Source organism: Saccoglossus kowalevskii, chromosome 15, assembly GCF_978046115.1.
Source record: "Saccoglossus kowalevskii chromosome 15, keSacKowa6.1, whole genome shotgun sequence".
NCBI classification, from domain to species: Eukaryota; Metazoa; Hemichordata; class Enteropneusta; family Harrimaniidae; genus Saccoglossus; species Saccoglossus kowalevskii.
In genome coordinates, this window is record NC_140655.1 from 14,204,906 (window position 1) to 14,224,134 (window position 19,229).

General features: G+C 38.6%; 1 protein-coding gene across 1 annotated transcript in view; it reads right to left on the reverse strand.

Moving 5' to 3' along the window:
• Nucleotides 1–2,839: 2,839 nt before the first annotated feature.
• LOC100368435 (DNA-directed RNA polymerase, mitochondrial-like) overlaps nucleotides 2,840–19,229 on the reverse strand; it is a 50,661-nt gene continuing 34,271 nt past the window's right edge. The window contains exons 24-29 of the mRNA XM_085490479.1: nucleotides 17,677–17,865; nucleotides 8,787–8,959; nucleotides 7,591–7,689; nucleotides 5,447–5,519; nucleotides 3,982–4,073; nucleotides 2,840–3,794 (exon numbers count right to left, since the gene is read on the reverse strand). Coding sequence (XP_085346605.1) covers nucleotides 3,701–3,794; nucleotides 3,982–4,073; nucleotides 5,447–5,519; nucleotides 7,591–7,689; nucleotides 8,787–8,959; nucleotides 17,677–17,865 — 720 coding nt within the window. The 3' untranslated portion in view covers nucleotides 2,840–3,700. The remainder of the gene's footprint in view (nucleotides 3,795–3,981; nucleotides 4,074–5,446; nucleotides 5,520–7,590; nucleotides 7,690–8,786; nucleotides 8,960–17,676; nucleotides 17,866–19,229) is intronic.

Genomic DNA, 19,229 nt, shown 5'->3' on the forward strand with positions numbered 1-19,229 from the left:
AAATGGTGTGCTCCACAGACGGGGAAAAAAGATGTTGATGAGCAAGTGGTTTACTTTTATTTTTCCAGAGCGATTATGTGGTTCTGCACTTGAAGTGCTAATTACATAGGATACCTTGCCTATGACAAGAACCTTCAGATGAATGGAGCGATTCAATTGCCAGTGATGCAACATCTGTGGATTAGGGTGTGGGGGAGATCCTAGAGTTAGCATAGACCATATGTGTGGCTTTATGCGTTTATAGACAGTACACAGCAGTGTGATGGTGTACCAAAGCTGTCCAAGATAGAGCAGTATGCTTGGATAAAAAGTGAATCGGAGGACTACAAGAAGCAAGTTGTAAGATGTTTGATGGCTGAACTGAAGGCATATTGTGAGACCAACATGGAAGATGTGGTCACAGATGTGATTGAATCCAGTGTGCCATGCACCAGTGCTCAGACCTTGTCCTAGAATATTGTCATACGTTAGTCAATGAAGTCACTACACATTGAGCTGTCCAATTTGTGTAGCTTGGTTTTAGTAAAGGGGGAGGTAAGGTACAATTTATATCAATATAATTGTACCGTACCTACCCTCTTTACTAAACATGAGCTTTGCAAACATTTTTATGTTGAGTTTAATTAAACTCCAATTGAGTCACGTTTTAATACAACTAGAATGCAATTATATTAAAATTTAATCCAATGAGCGTCATGACGATGGCAAGACGTGTGCATGTGCGCGCGTTTTTGTTCCATTCTTATGTGGGACACTGATATATCTTATTGTGCTGTACTTCTAAACTACTTCATTGAGCCAGGAAGAAAAGAATACAGTCGAGTCAGTGATTGTGGAGAAAAGTGTTTGCTGATGCTTATAGTCCAGTCATCTTGATTGCCATGTTGTCTTGTTTATGAATATGAAGAGAGGGTTCAAGTTTAATTTTATATCTAGATGGGAAAACAAACAAGTCATTGAAAATGCTAAATATCAATGAAAATGATACATGGCCAAAAATAAAAACAGCCATTATTCGGCCATCTTTGATCTGATTATGAAACAAAGTGACATGTATGATGTATGTGCCAAATGGTACATAAATCTTGGAAATATAGTAGTAAAGCCAAAAAGTCAGATGGCTGTCAATTGGCTATCCTTGGTCGGATTTTGAAACAAATAGTCATGAACATGTATCCTAACATGTATAAAGTATGTGCCAAATTTGAATGAAAACTGACAAAGCATGTCCAAGACACCACATTAAAAAAAAACAAGATGCCTGCCAGTCGGCCATCTTCAACCAAATTGCAAAAGAAATTGTCATGGACATGTATCCTAACATGTATAATCTAAGTACCAATTTTGATGAAAACTGACAAAGCATGTCCAAAATACAACATTTTAAAAAAACAAGATAGCTGCCAGTCGGCCATTTTGAATCGAATCGCTAAACCACTGCATGTGCACATATCCCACATAAAGTACTAGGCACATGCAAAGAATGAATGGAATCTGTCAGACGGACACACAGACTGAGACTGAATTATAAGTCCCCGTTTTCGTTCGAACAGAGACTAATTATCTAGAGCACTTTTGTGATATGCAGATTGGCTTGTGCTAGTCTATTTTAGTCAGATATTAATATTTTTACATAGCTCAATGGCGAAGATGGAAATAATCAACAAGACTAGATGAAGACAAAGATAATTGTCTATGAGGAGTTGTTGATGTTGCTCATGGTATTCGACATTCAAAGACAAATCTTGCCAGGAACTTTGGAGGAAGATTGTGTCACACCCACAGTATTTACTTGTGATAAACTGAGGTGTAACGGGCTTTTCCTAATAATTAATGTTTGCAAGTTGTTGCCACATTGGGAGAGTACGAGGTACGCTTCCGTTTGAATAGTATCGCCCAGTAGCTATAACTATCTGTGTAATGTGGAGACGGGAAGTGTGCCGAAGGTACACAAGTGTATAGCTAAAGTTGCAACTCCTTATTTGGAGATCTGAACCTGAGAGAACATGTATAACCAGTCAAAGCATTTATGAGATATGGCTCTAGAAGCCCAATCATTAAAACAAAATGTTATCTGAAAAAAAATTATTTGCATCAAGGTCCTATAATGTCTAATGTATACATACAAGGTTTGAACGAAATCCATCTGTAACAGCTGAAAAATGCTTGATTTTGATGATTTTTAGCACAAAAATGGCCACCATTCGGCCATCTTGAATCAGATCGTGAAACGCATTGATGTGCATGTGTGAAGTTTGATTGTGATTAGTCCAAGCATTTCTAAGATACAGGTCCGTACGCACACATGGACACACAGAGGTCAAAACATAAAAACTAAAAATATTCATGGTGCAAATGGACATAATGTACATTCTGTGACTAAGTTTGCGTGATTACAACCAGATCAAGAACACAGCATCACAAGACTGAAAATATTGCTGCTTAAATGTTGTGCTCTGACTGTACTCTGAAATAGAACACTAGTTGGAAATAAGATTCATTATTTTTATTTGGTCTGAATATAGCTCCTATAGAAGTTCTTTTTTGAACAAAACGCATGTTTAAAGTTCGCTTGATCTGTAATTCCACCAACCAGGAGTAAACAACGTTTCTTAAATATAGAAAAAAGGACAGAAATGCTTTATTTTGAAGCAGTAACATTAAAGTGGCTGACAACTGTTCATAAAACGAATGATGCGCAAAGCATTTCAAGATGTAGAAATGCGATTGGGTCAAGGCATGTCTGAAATACATATAGAAAATATGTAATTGAAGGTAAATTGAATGGTGAGAAGGTGGGCAGGAATGATGATTATTATAACACAAGAACAAAATCTAATTTACAGTGAATACCATTGATTTATTCACCAGAGAAAAGAAAATTAAAGTACATACACATATATGCTTAATACAATATGTAATAATAGATCTACATTATTAATCTACATGTATTTACAAGTGTTGCTACTACATAAAATGTATCAAAACGCATTCAGCAGGAACAAGAATTGTTCATGAACATTTTCTGTACATAATAAAAATAATGCATCACGTTTTACCATGTGACTAATGGTGACAGTGATTTGGATTTATTCCCCAAAATAAATTAACCACATAGAAGAATTTTAAATGACACAGCTCGCTTAAAAAACTTGAAAATCTGAAGGCATATTTTTAATTGCAATAGATTGTAGACAATGACTGGTAACATTTTGTGGAGTGTGCCACAAAACTTGTTTTCACTCCTAAAATATTGATCCATTCTCTTAGGGTTACATAGGACAGAGATGTAATTGTTAGCAAGAATCAAGTTCCAATTGGTTCTCTCACTCTCAAGATCTTGGCCTCTATTTGTGTCTTGTGTATAATTCTTGTTGATTAGTAATTTTGTAAGATTGATATAATATACACCCCCACACACATCTGCAGTTTAAGCGGTTCCTATGGAATATTCCATATGCTTGCCAAATGACTAGCATTGTGCTAAATACATGACATGAATATGACAAGAAATAATTTGTTACAACATTGTAAATAAACATGGCAACCAATCAGGAACTGCTCACATGGCAACCAATCAGAAACTGCTCACATGGCAACCAATCAGAAACTGCTCACTTGGCAACCAATCAGGAACTGACCAACATATTTTCTTGGAAACGAATACCAATCATAATGTTCATGTGGCCACTGTACAATATCAGCTGAAGAAATATGTAGACTGAATCACATTATTCAGATCAAACTCCCCTTTACCAGGCACATTTCGAAGCAGTTCAGTCAAATCACCATGGCTACAAAATAAACAATGTCATATGTAATGCAAATTATTCACACAAAGACATATACATGTATATTCTATATGAAATAACAGTGAAGAGGACGAAAGACCTGATTGGGAATGACTACAAACAAGACAATTGATTATGTCAAGAGAGAAATGCAGCAATCAATTCTGTTTATGTTTAATGCCATACTTACTCGTCTAGGTGTGAATACTTGTCCACCATAAAGCCAGATAGATTCTCTAAAATTGGTGTTCGATGAAGCGAAACAAACTGTTCTCTGCATATCTGTTACAAAAAGTTGAAACAAATTTTACATTGATGAGAATATGGACACGAGTTGACAACTGGTTAATTTATTTATAAAACAAATTGAAAAGTCCTATTGACAGTGAATTTGTACCAGTATCTATAGATGATCTCTATCATCTATAAAAATCTCAGAATTTATATTTCGGGCAATAACATTTAATCAGTAGTATTAGTTTAAAGATGGACACAGCTAACACTTTCAACCAAAGATTTATCAATTATAAACCTCAACTCTTAGTATTCTGACAATTTTTCAATTCAAAATGGCCTCAAACCATATTGTCACCGTTTCCATGGAAACAAGTACTGGTAATATTTTCTTTTAAGTTTATTTGTTTGATAGAACCTTTTACTCTGCAAAATATTAAAAATTCCAGTTGTGGGTACTGCATTTTCTCCAGAAAGATGAATAAAATGAAAATGAGGCTATTACTGCTAATGGTTATGCTACTAAAAAGGAAATTGCAGTATAATATCTAAAATGGGGAAGTTCGGTCATGTCAAGCAAAAGAAACGTTACAACTCCCTTTAACCTTTTGTTGTCACGATATACAAATTTTAAACAATTTCTTCATAACTTTCTATCAAGACCTGCAGCCAATAAGAAATTACTTTCTTTGGTTCGAAATTATTAAAAACAATTACAGTGCAAAATAGCTATAGCAAATGTAAGCCAACACAAGTAGCCTGTCGGCTGAGATAGCTCCGCACATTTCAATTAAAAGTCAAACTATTTGGTATGTTGCATGCATTTTTTACAAAACATTTCAATCTGTAAATAAAAGTCTAAGCTAAAAACAAATTATTTATTAGGAAGGTAAAACAGCTAAGCTGTCAAACTTTTTTCGACTGAATAAAAAGTAAGATTTGAATTTCTTATCTCCATGGGAACAAAGATCCCAGGATATTACACACATCTAGCATTTAATATATGCACCATGTGACCACTAGTTACAAAGGCAACCAATGGCAACCAGCCGGCTTAGTAAGTGCAATAACAAAATACCCCACAGTAATCTGAAAGCATGAGACACGCGAGAAAACTGTCGTCTGAAAATTATCTAAAGCAAACAAGCTACGAAAATTCACAACTCCCTTTAACCTTTTGCTGTTACCATAAACAAATTATAAACAATTTTTTCAGAACTTTTTATCAAAACCTGCAGCCAATAAGAAATTATTGTCTTTGGTCCGAAATTTTTAAAAATAATAAGTGCTCAAAGGTTAAAGAGTTGACACTAAAGAAGCAGTCTGAATTATCAAACTAATGACTGACTTCTATGTTTTTTTACTGCACGTAAATCTAAAGCTTCTAAGATTGTCTGCAAATGTGTAATTGGAAATCTTACCCTATTCATGATGTCCACCGTAGATGCATGTGTCCAATAACAGTCATGTACAGATACAAATGTAATACCAGCTCTGATAAGACAAGACACAAGACTAGAGTCAAGTATTAGCATACATTTCTGTTAAATATTAACACCAAAGTAAATTTTTTTTTTCACATTCCACACAATAAATTTGTCTGACCAGTTGCCAATGTCAAATTTCCATTTGATGCAACCCACAAAAATGTCATAACATGCTGCATCATTAAAATGACATCAAAAAAATTGGCATTTTGGGTCAGTCATCTTTTGATTCTATACAAATCTAGCACACAGTGGGAGTCTTTGCTGTGTGTGTGTGGTGTGTGTGTGTGTGTGTGTGTGTGTGGTGTGTGTGTGTGTGTGGTGTGTGTGTGTGTGGTGTGTGTGTGTGTGTGGTGTGTGGTGTGTGTGGTGTGTGTGTGGCGTGTGTGTGATGTGTGTGTGTGGTGTGTGTGGTGTGTGTGTGTGGCGTGTGTGTGGTGTGTGTGTGGTGTGTGGTGTGTGTGGCGTGTGGTGTGTGTGGCGTGTGTGGCGTGTGTGCGTGTGGCGTGTGTGCGTGTGGCGTGTGTGCGTGTGGCATGTGTGCGTGTGGCGTGTGTGTGTGCCTGTGTGTGCCTGTGTGTGCCTGTGTGTGCGTGTGCCTGTGTGTGCGTGTGCGTGTACCTGTGTGTGCGTGCGTGCGTATGTATGTACACATGTATGTACACATGTATGTACACATGTATGTACACATGTATGTACACATGTATGTACACATGTATGTACACATGTATGTACACATGTATGCAAGTGTGTGTGATTTTAAGAACCAAATCTCAGATTCCAATGAAACTTGGTACATAGATACTCTGGGATAATGCCCACACCTGATTAGTTTTTGGTTGAGCAGAGTGCACATTACCTGTATAATTATCTTATCTCCATATTAATCAACCAATTTTAAGCCACCTAACTTTTTTCTCAAGAACTGCCTGACAGATTTCAATGAAACTTGATACATAGATGGACTGGGACAATATGCAGACTTGGTTAATTTTTGTTTGCAATCTGTGCATATGAATTACTTCATTTTTCATATTAACTAACCAGAAATCTTGATTACCACTTATCAAATTTCAATGAAACTGGTACCTAAGTGCTTTTGGATAAACCCACAGATTTCAATTATTCAGGGTTGAAATCCATGCATATTAATTAGCTACTCTGTATAAATGAGTTCATGTGACCTAATAATTTAATTAATGTATTAACTGTTGACCTATTGAAGGCATCGAAAAAAAAATGTGACTAACATCAGATTACCATCTATGGTCATGTGACCTGATTAATATGCATACATTATCTAATGTATTGAGCACTGCTGCAGATAGTGGCATGCAACTAGTATTATTGCATTGTCAGACAAGATACATGACCAAAATATCAAATCATATACTGTATGGTTGTGATTTCATTCAATATCTCAAAGTGTTTAAACCATAGCCATGTAAAACCACCCTGATCAGTGTTTGCAGGTATATATTTAAATTACATAATTGTAAATGACAAAAACAAGTGTATGGTCAAAATAAGACATACTTCAATGATTTTGCATGTAAGCAACACAATTTTCGCTTGTGTATTGTATTGAGATCTACTAATATAGTAAATACAATAATACCTATTTGTACTTGAATATTCTCAGTACACAGGACTTCTTTCTAAGCTTTGATTATGTATGTATATTTATCATATATACTTGAAATATAAACTATTGCTTTTTTCTTAGACAGAAGTATGTGGGTAATTTTGTGAAAGGTTCGACTTTGCATAATGTGGCAAGAATTTCTTATCTCCATGGCAACAAAGATACCAGGATATTACACACATCTAGCATTTAATATATGCACCATGTGACCACTAGTTACCAAGGCAACCAATGGCAGCCAGCCGGCTTAGTAAGTGCAATCAATATTTTATCTCCAATGAGTTTAAATATTTGGTAAATGAATCAAATCTTCACAAATGAGAAATATGGACAAATGAGATATATTGACAAGTGACAAATGAGATGTATTGACAGGTGAGGACAAACAAAAACATGGAGAATAAGGAATGTTAAAAAATAAGAAATAACTTACCTTTGACAGTGTAATGAGGTCAGCATCATATGAGATGAATCCAGAGAATGAATGAAATTGGGTGCGAATGCATTGACTTGTTTCTTGACATCTGGTTTTCTGTGAATAGAAATAAACTATAGTCATCCAATGTCATCAATGATGTCGATTTGTTTTCAAATAAGAGGAAAAATGGAAATGTTGACCAAAAAACTACAAATCAATTCTCCATCTATCCTTTGGTTTTTCTGCAGAGAAGCAAACAAGCTATAGCAAATGTCAGCCAATAAAAGTAGATTTTCGTTATGTCAAAAGAAAGAAATAGATACCACCCTTGCACATACATGTAATGTTAGTATTATTATTATAAGTTAGTATTATTATAAGTTTTTTGCAAGTACACCAGTATAATTCAACCAAACTAATTATTTTATTCCCTGACAACACAGACACCCTAGAGGTTCGGTAAGAGCCAAGTAGTACAAAGTTTGTTGCTAGAATTTCTTATCTCCATGGCAACAAAGATACCAGGATATTACACACATCTAGCATTTAATTTATGCACCATGTGACCACTAGTTACCAAGGCAACCAATGGCAACCAGCCGGCTTAGTAAGTGCAATAATAAAGTTAAACCAAGAGAACAAAAAAACAATTGGCCAACTCCAAGACACTTTATCACAGAAATCACTGACAAGTCATTCATAATTGGCCAACTCCAAGACACTTTAACACAGAAATCACTGACAAGTCATTCATAATTGGCCAACTCCAAGACACTTTAACACAGAAATCACTGACAATTCATTCATAATTGGCCAACTCCAAGACACTTTAACACAGAAATCACTGACAAGTCATTCATAATTGGCCAACTCCAAGACACTTTAACACAGAAATCACTGACAAGTCATTCATAATTGATGGATTTTTGAAAATCTAGGATGAAATACAAGGATCCTACAGTAGTTTTGGTTTTAAATGGATACTTAATCCAGATTTTTCAGTTCAAAATGGCCACTAATATTTAATGACTACAAACCAAAATTTACAAAATAATGATTTTATTTATCAAGCAAAATTGGGATTAGTTATATCTAGTCAGTAACATAGTATGAAGAGTCAATTAGAATAAAGCAAAATAGCTGTTTAGTTGCCAACGCATGTACATGTATGTATAACTTTGCTTTTTTTAAACTAAATCTGAACTACTTACTGCTGAACATCTATGGCTGACGTAGAGACCAGTGAGTGCAAAGTCCCAAAACGTGCAAGACTGTACTGTTTCTTTTTATGATAAGGTTGTATGATTGGCAGACCAAGTGGTGTCACCCATTCCATCGGTCTTCCAGCTCTGGATATCATTTTACATGACTCATTAAACCAATCCTAAAAGTCATAGAAACACTTACAATATGCATGACCCCAAAAAGGTCACACATCCTGGTACTTTTCTGGGGTACCAATTTGCTATCAATGAGAATTTCTCAAATATTTTCTCTCAAAAGGTCGCACATCCTGGTACTTTTCTGGGGTACCAATTCGCTATCAATGAGACTTTCAATATTTTTTCTCAAAAGATCGCACATCCTTGTACTTTTCTGGGGTACCAATTCACTATCATTGAGAATTTCTCGAAAGGTCGCACATCCTGGTACATTTCTGGGGTACCAATTCGCTATCAATGAGAATTTCAATATTTTCTCTCAAAAGATCGCACATCCTGGTACATTTCTGGGGTACCAGATTCGCTATCAATAAAAATTTCAATATTTTCTCTCAAAAGATCGCACATCCTGGTACTTTTCTGGGGTACCAATTCACTATCAAAGAGAATTTCTCAAATATATCCCCTAAAAAAATGACTGGCAAAAGCTGACATACATTAAAAACAAACTATTCCAGGGAAACAGATACCTGTACCAGTACCAGGATGCAAGACCTTTAGAGTCATGTACGAGACCTCTTATGGCAATATTAATTTAAGAATAATACTGTTGATGAACAACGAAAGTAATATAATCTGATGAATTATTAATGACAAGATTTGATTTGAGTAAACAATGAGAGCAGTAACAACTGCAATTGAAATAATTTTGCTTAAATGTTAAAAAGGAAGAAAACATCCATTACAAATCACTCAAAAGCTGTCCTTATAAACATAATCCTTGCAAACATCCATGGTGGCCATATGATGTTTAACAATAGTATTTCAAAAACTAGTGTAATGCTTCTCTAAGACTGCTTACGCAACATCTAAAGAAGCAAATGTTGATAGAATTACTTATCACCTTGGCAACAAAGACACCAAGATATTACACACATCTATCATTACTATATGCACCATGTGACCACTAGTTACCAAGGCAACCAATGGCAACCAGCCGGCTTAGTAAGTGCAAATTATTTAAAGCATATTTTACACCAAAATTTGAGACTAAGTCATATCTTACACAAGATGCAAGTCTATATTAAAAGTTAAGGATTTTTCATCAGAATTTCTAGATTTTGAATAACATTTCTAGACAGAAAAACTAAATTATTTAAATTATATTATTTGCAAATTTCACAGGAATTTGGCTCATGGAGACTAATATCATCCAATGGCTATGTATGTTGAAGGCAAAAATAGTGGCGGCCATTTTATTTAATGACAGTAATATAATTTTTTAAAACTAGCGCCGAAGGCGCATATTAGTTTTTATGTTTATATAAGAGATTGCATACTTACCTTTGGTTAATGAAATTTTAATTTCATAAACAAATGGGATAATTGCCAATTATCATATAATACTGGTTAAATAAAATCGAAATAACAGTGGATAGCTCCCGTAGGGGGCGTCCTTCCCCTGTCATCTGATTTGCATACTTCCAGATCTTTTTGACCACGATATTGATTCGTAGCTATTTATCTGGGGTGGTTTTGGGTGGGAAGGTAAGTATGCAATCTCTTATATAAACATAAAAACTAATATACTACCCCACCTGATTATGGAATTGAAAAAATTCCATCCCCCCAACTGTATAACTCCCGCTAACTGAATAATTCTTGCAGTTGCGGAAAGTTACATGCCCTATTGTTTCGTTACAACTTGGCCTGTCACTAGGTAGCCTAACGAGTGTAGGCCCTGTGACTCGGCCGCTAGGTCTTTCAGGTAATAAGAGAGAAAAGTGTTGCTAGTTTTCCAGGACCCGGCTGCTAGCACCTGGGCTAAAGAAGCTCCGCTAGCAAATGCCAGTGTATTACCTATGCCTCTTAAAGTGTAACTGAATTGGGACAATTGACTTTTTTTGTGTGCAAAATTTATTTATAAAAACATTATGAAAAAAAATCAAGTGAAAAATGTACATAAATTAAGTAAACGATCAATAATAATGTTCTGGATAAGGACACGCCCACGTTCAGTTTCTTGGTCGACTCTGAGCGAGGCTCCAACTAGAGTACCTAATTAGCATACAAGGGTACTTTGTGACGTCACGGGGGGAACTTGTCATCGTCTCACAATGGCCGCTATACGTATGCAGTGCTCGGAAAGCGACACGGAATCTATGTTATCGTCTGACGAGAGTTATGAAATCGAAGAGTATGATGACAATGAGAGATGTCACGATTTTGTTTTAGAGTGCCAGGGACAAATTGGCCCATACAGGTTTGAACCTGCAAGAAAAGTACGCGATGTGGGTGATCGTGTACCTTCCCAAAATGACCGTGACACAGAGTTTGAACATCGTGACCGGCTTGGTTTCCAGTTTCTGTCTTTTGTTCATCCAAATTCTAAACACATATCAGTGTGCAATTTTCAGTTTCTTGATCTTCTGAAGAAATCATGTAAAGACACAAAGTACGTGAACGGTGAATGCGTCCAGTGCTTACATTTTCCAATCGCCATTTTGTGTTTTGTTGTTGTTGTTCCACGATCGATCTAGTTATTTCGACTCTGGCATAATAACATGAATACATTCTAAACTTTTCAAGCAAATTAATATTCATATTCTACATGGAAAATATTATTCTTCTGGTTATTCACACAGTTATTCCCGAAACCCAAATAATTCATAACGAATCCAGATGGTGGATCAACAAATGATTTGGGCGTAAAATGGACACTGCAAATAACGGTATATGGAGAAGGTCCATCCCAATGTTTCCTGGTGTTCTTGACGGCTTTGGTCCACTGATGTCATAAATTCGAATCTTTTGGGAACCCATAAAGACTTACGCGATCGCCGTGTGTGTTACTACACCTGCCAACAACACAGCGTTTCCCCATGAAAACGATCGTGGTAACTCGTTGTATATGATGGTAACTCGTAAGAATTCTCGATCTTGGTAACTCGTTGTATATGTTTACGAAACGCGTGCGTATGGAAAATGATAAACAATCCTGTCTGCTAGCTAGCTCATGCTTTATGCTCCCGTTGGTGGCGCCATTTCGGTTACACTCGTAATGCCGAAAAAACTCGAAGGTGATGGGAGAGGGGGGCGTGGCGCGATTTCGGAATATCATTGACTGTTTACCCAATTTATATACCCTTTTCACTTGATGTTTTTTCATAATGTTGTTTATAAATAAATTTTGCACACAAAAAAAGTCAATTGTCCCAATTCAGTTACACTTTAAGTCATGCATCTTGGCAGTGACTTTGCCTGCCTCTGTGCTCAAATACTTATCACTATAAGCGTGGTAAACTGTCTCTTTTACCCATCTCGCTAACGTGAATTTCGACGCCGCTGAGCTTTGTTTACCTTTTTGGTAACAAACGAACATCGACCTTTGACCCCTTCTGACCCCGGAAGTACGTTTCTTATAATAAGCTAGCGCACGTACCGGACAAAGAATTCTGTCTTGTTTTTCATTGGAAATATTGCTCAGTGCCGGGATAACGATCGGAGTCGCCGTCTCGTGCAGTTTCTGATTTTTTCCTCTGAATTTTACTGATGTCATTAAAATCGCTTTATCGGGATAAAACACCGTAAAATTGTCTTCAAATGACAGAGCGTGTATTTCGCTAACTCGCCTCCCTGAAGCGAGTGCTAGTAGAAAAACAGTCTTTTTCGTCCAGTCCTGTAGTGACGCCAATTCCTTCGGTTCGTATGGGAATTGTCGTAGCGCTTCAAGGACTACTGACAAGCTCCATGCAGGCGCTTTGTACCTCTCAATGGGGCCCGCCTGTGTAATAAAGCCCTTGAACAGATCGGAGATTGTCGGGTCATCCGAAATGTTTTTGTCTAGGCTTAGTTTGAGTACAGAGTTGATCGCCGATTTATAGTTTTCTACTGTCCCCGGTTTCAACTTTTTTTCGTTGATCAAATAAGAAAAAAACTCCGCTATTTGGGGCAAAGAGGGATAGAGTGGATGTATATCCCCTGCAAGACACCAATTACGAAATTTTTCCCAGTGGTATTGATACAATCCATTTGAGGAATCCCTAAGCCCGGCCGTCGTTGTTTGCGACACTTGGCTTGAAAACCCTTGCGCAATTCTAAATTGCTGGATAGTTTCCACACGTGAAGTTGGTACAGCTCCGGGTTGGTTGGTGTATAACCGCCGGGTTGTGTCAACGTGATTTCTTGTGGCAGGCTTCTCGGATGGTCCGTTAGCAGAGACAGCAGTAACGGAAACCAAGTCTGAGACGGCCAGTTCGGTGCCACTAGAATCATGTGCGAGTTCTCCGATTGTTCCAGTTTTTGTAACGTTCGGTGGATCAATGGAAATGGTGGGAATGCGTAACTGAACATTCCGCCCCACTCCATCTGAAGTGCGTCCCACGTCAGTGACTGTTTGTCCGGATAACGCGTCACAAAAACGGGACGTTTTTTGTTTTCCGGTGTTGCAAACAGATCTACCTGGGGTTCCCCCCACATGTCGAACACTAGGTTTACTGCCGTCTGTGACAGCTCCCATTCTGTGTCGTCGTAGGGTTTCCCCCGGGATAGCGAGTCCGCTACACCGTTTTGGACTCCCGGTATATGTTTGCACATCAGCTCGACTTTGTTTTGTGCACACCACTTTAGCACTGCTACAGCATGGTCGTTTAACGACTGTGATTTCGTTCCCCCTTCCTTGTTGAGGTAAGCTACTACAGTCTGATTGTCGGATCTTATTAACACGGCCCGGTTTTTTACCGCTTTTTTGAAGGATTGCAGGGAGAACTGCACCGCTAGCATTTCCAGTCGGTTTATGTGAAATTTCCTTTGTTTTTCGTTCCACTGACCGTGTGCAATCCCGTCCATGCAGTGCCCTCCCCAGCCCGTCATGGATGCATCCGTCACCAACGTTACTGTCGGTTTCGCCTTGTCCATGGGAATTCCCGCCGTGAGGTTCTTGAGGTTGCCCCACCACAGAAGTGATTCCAGAAAGGCCGGTGTGAACAGTACCGGTTTTTCGTATTTTATCCCGTCCTTTGATAGTCGCATTTTTAACTGGACCGTTGGATCGGTCTGGACTGTAGCGCCGCTCTCGGTACTAAGCCCCTCATCGAAGTTAACATCCCCACTAGTCGCATTACCTGGCGTAGTGTGGCTTGTTTTTGTTTTAGAAATGATTGTATCATTTTTTGTACATTGTCGATTCTGTGCTGGGCTGGTCGGATCATGCCTTTCTCCGCATCCAGTTCCATGCCCAGAAAGACTATTTTCTGCGTCGGTATTAATTCTGATTTTTCCATATTTATCAGAAAACCTAGCTTTAACAGTAGACTGACAGTCCGCTCGGTTGATTGACAAATCAGGTTCCGATTTTGACTTTTTATCAGCCAGTCGTCTAAGTAGGGGTTGACGTCTGCTGCGTTCTTGTGCAGTAACGCCACCAATGTGCGTAGAACTTTTGTAAACAGAAGTGGGGCTGACGTCAGGCCGAAAGGTAGGACGGTGTACTGATACGTTACACCGTTCACCACGAATCGTAACAAGCGCCTGCTTTCTGTGTGTATTGGTATGTGCAGGTAAGCGTCGGTCAAGTCAAGGGACGTCATCCAGTCCCCTTTTTGAATTGACGCTCGCACTAGTGCCGGAGTTAACATTTTGAACGTTTCTTTCTTCACAAATTTGTTCAACTCCTTTAAATCCAGCACCAGCCTGTACCCACCGTTGGATTTCTTGACGGGAAATAACCTCGAGATGAAAGAATTTTTCGGGTTTTGTACCCGCTGAATTACCTTTTTTTCGAGTAGTATTTCCACGCTTTCTTTCAGTATTGTTGACTGAGTAGAGCCCGGTTTCCCCGAAATACATGTTCTTTTTTTGCATTTCGGTTCTTTTATCAACGGTATTCGATACCCGTGTGTTATTATCAATATCACATACGGATCGTTTATAGTTTCTTTCCACCGGGGAATACATTTCTGCAGACGCAGTGCCACCGGCGTCGAGGGACTCACCAACCCTCGGTCGCTTGTGGCGGTATACATTGACATCGCCGATTTCTCCATTTCCCCCTGGAGTGAATGCGGCGTTATATCCCCGTTTAACGTCCTTCCCCCCCTTTTTTTCCAACCTGGAGGGGAGTAGGGACTCTGCCTTACGGGTTTCTGTTTTTTCACCGGTCGATGCGTCATTCTCCCTAGGTCCACGCATTCGGCCGGTTGTTTGTTTATACGATCGCCCACCGACCTGAGGTGCGGCCGACCGTGTTTTTGTTGTGCACGATTGAGTTCCCGCCATCCTGGGCACTGAACAAAATCGCTTAATGCACGATGTTTTGCACGACTTGGTTCCCGCCGACCTGGGCACTGAACCGAATCGTTTAATGCAAGTGGTATATGTGTAAGGGGATCTGTGGTTTGATTTGTTTGACAAAAATACTCGGAGACTTGAGTAATATTTGACATGTTTAATCGCACCTTGTTTTGATACATTACCATATTTGCTGACGTATAGTCAGGAAGACTTTTTAGTGTTACCAGTCTGTTTCGAGAATTGTTTATTCTGTCGCTGCTGGTTTTCACTTTTTCCTTTTGCCTGATTCGGGTTTGCCTTTGCGTTTCCCTTGGGCTGACCCGTAGTAGCTTGGTTAACTGGCTTCGCCTTGGTCGCGATGCTCTGTTTGTTATTAGCGGCTTGCTTGGCTTTAAAGGCGCCTTCGATCATCACACGGTTAACTTTTGCCGCTGCTTTCTCATTCAACTTAGAATTCACAGCGCTGAGTTTTCCGTCGAATAATTTGGTCCCTCTGAAATCGATCGTCGCCAATTCGTTCTTGATTTCAGCGTTGGCGGCTGTCTTTAGCATAGCTGCACGGCGAGAGTGTTGAATAGTCGCTCGTAACTGGAGGTGACTCTGTATTATGTCAGCGTCGACGACGTCAGTCGCGACCAACAGCGGCTCTAATGTGCTAAACAGTTCATCCTTGGTGATGTTGCCTGTTTTGAATTTCGCTAACTGAATTTGTGTAGTAGTAGTGAAAAATTCTCTATGGCTTAATGCAAGAGAAGTGTCCCAAACGTTGTTTTCCAATCTACATAGCGTTGACTGGGACAGGCAATACGGGATGTAAACTTGTGGTTTGCCGAGTGGATGTTTCGTTATACTTCCTTCGGCGACCATTTCCCGGACGCATGGCTCCAGTTCTGGTGGTTGTACGCCGAGAGGTCGTTCGTGCAGGCTGGCGTCGGTACCGACCGGTGTTTTCCACTCATCAGCGGGCGGTATGACTTTTTGGTAGCGTCTGCTCCAATCGTCCCGGTTAGTCCCCAAGAAGTCGTCCTTGGTGGCTGTAGCGGTTTTCTCGGTAACTTCACGATCCCATTTGCCTCCTCCGATCACGCGTTGTGTTATAGCAGCGCCCTGTGTCAGTCGGGGAGACCATGGTAGCATTGCTGAAGTCGCAAAAGTGTCCTTTTTCGGCAGTGTAGACAAACCGATCGAGAAACGTGGGGCGTCCGCCATCGGTGGAATCGGTAGAGGTAAGATTTTCTTGACCATAACCGCACCTTTCGTGATAGCATCGGAGCGGATTTTGAATTCGGGGTCCTCCTTGTCGGTACCACTCGCTGTTGTGGTTTTCGACGAGCCGGCCTCCCCCGCGTTGCTTGTAGCATCTTCAGTAGAAAAAATCACGCCTGCCTCAGCCAGTGCGTCTTCAACATTTTCTCGCACCACTGTTGTGTAGGATTTTTTCTTTTCCGCCTGGAGAGCGCTGACACTCCATGCTTTTGGTGGTACCTCTTCGTCTACTGGGTTTTCCAAAACTTTAATTTTTCTGGTCAGTAGATCCACCTTGTTCTGTAAATGAGCTATAACACTTTGCTCATTGTCAGTCTCCTTTGGACGTTTTTGGCTGGGTTCGTCTGCCAATAGTTCGTCCTCAGCGTTGGTAGGTACCGATGAAACCGAAGACTCCTCCAAATGACGTTTTTTGGATTTCTTCTTTCCTGATTTTCCCGTTGACTTGCGTAGGCGGGAATCCCAGTTCCAAGTTTCTATCGGCCAGGCGAGGCAAACACCGCAGTTGATGTGCCCATTACATTTTCTGCCACATGGAATGCAAATACGGTGATCATCGTAAGTGAGCATCGATATATGGCACTCTTCACACTTTCGTCCGAAAGTGTTTGAATCCGAAGTGCTGGGATGAACGGTGTTCAACTCTCCGGTATCCATATTTTCCGCCATCTTGAAACTGAAGGCGGGCTTTTGAGTTTCGTTACTAAAACTACAATTTTTTACTCAAGGTGACTAAGTACGAAGTTCTTGACGTCCACAAGAGCTTCCTGACACACTAATAGTTCGGTGGCTGTGTTGATGGGTGGTAACAATGTATTTCCACCGCAAAAACAATGATATTTTGGCAAGCCCAAATTTCAACCGTGAATCAATCTCGTGGTTAAAAATGGAAGTATGCAAATCAGATGACAGGGGAAGGACGCCCCCTACGGGAGCTATCCACTGTTATTTCGATTTTATTTAACCAGTATTATATGATAATTGGCAATTATCCCATTTGTTTATGAAATTAAAATTTCATTAACCAAAGGGGTTAGTATGCAATACTCTGTAATAAACACTGACATTATGACCAACAGATGTTTACACATGTTGCAATAAAGTTCACGTAAATCAAACTGTTCTAGCTTTCTTTACTAAATTTTCATCTTAAAATTCTGACCTGTATTTCTCTTGTCTTTGTAAACATTTCTCCAAGACTTTGGAAGACTTTAGTGACAAGGTATCCACCAGCAGCCCATACACGATTGCCAGGAAAATCCGGCAGGTCTTTCAACTGTTTTACAATCTGTCGATGCCCACCATATTTAGTGACACCATAAACTACAGTCATTACAGTCTGCTTCACAATCTGAAAATAAAGTTGTGCAATAAACTACAGTTACATCAGGAATATACAGTCAAATTTGGGACCCCAGAAATGTCCAGATCGCGTACAGTTAGTTTTATGAGTATCTGGGCAGCAAGCTAACAAACTTGCTCACAATTTTGCTGACTAACACAAATTAACTCTCTGAGAGCCAAAGTTCCATATACCATCTGTGCATATTAATTAGGTAATTTGCATATCATTAACCCTTCGAGAGCCAAAGTCAACTTTCATATTTTAGACTTTATCACAGCATGTCTGTGCAATAACTTAACACAGAGATTGCACTCTGATATTTGAACACTAATAACATTATTAAATCTATTAAAACTGATTAGAAGAAAGCTTAAAAGACATTATACTAGAAAATCAAAGAAAGCTTAGAAAGAACTCCCATGTGCTGAGAGTATTGGAGACACATTAAAAATAATTCAAAATTACTTGTACTTGAGATATTGATGGAAAAGCTGAAAACTAATTATGCAAATCAGAAAATTAATATGAACAGATTTGAGAGTAAAACAAATGAGGTCTGCGCAAAGTAACAGACCATCTATATACCAAGTTTTATTGAAATGTGATTAGAACCAAAAAATCAAAGAAAGCTTAGAAAGAACTCCCGTGTGCTGAGAGTTTTGGAGACACATTAAAAATTAATTCAAAATTACTTATACTTGAGATATTGATGGAATAGCTGAAAACTAATTATGCAAATAAGGTAACTAATATGAACAGATTTAAGTGTAAAACTAATAAGGTCTGCACAATGTACCAAGTTTCATTGAAATGTGATTAGAACCAAAAAAATATTAATTATTATGCTAATTAGAGAATTAATATGAACAGATTTTAACCGAAAATTAATCAGGCTGTCTATTGTCCTAGAGCATTTATGTACCAAGTTTTATTCAAATGCGATGATCAATACTTGAGATATCAGTATTAATTAATTATGTTAATTAGGTGATTAAGAAGCATAAATATTTACCAAAAACTAATATGGTGCATAGTCTGAGGTTCATTGAAATGTGATGGGTACTCTTTAAAAGTTTCATTGAAATCCAATGAGTGGTTTTTAGACATCAGTGCAACAGCCATAGAACAGCAAAAAATTAACTAATTATGCAAATTAGGTAATTAATAGGCACAATTATTTATCCCAAAATTAATCAGGTCTCTGCATAGTCCTAGAAAAAATGTCGCAATTCTCATTGAAATGTGATGATTAGTACTTGAGATATCAAGTGAAAAGCTGAAAATTAACTAATTATGCTAATAAGGTGATTAATATGCACAAATATTTTACCCAAAAACTAATTAGGTCTCTGCACAGTCCTCAAGTAACT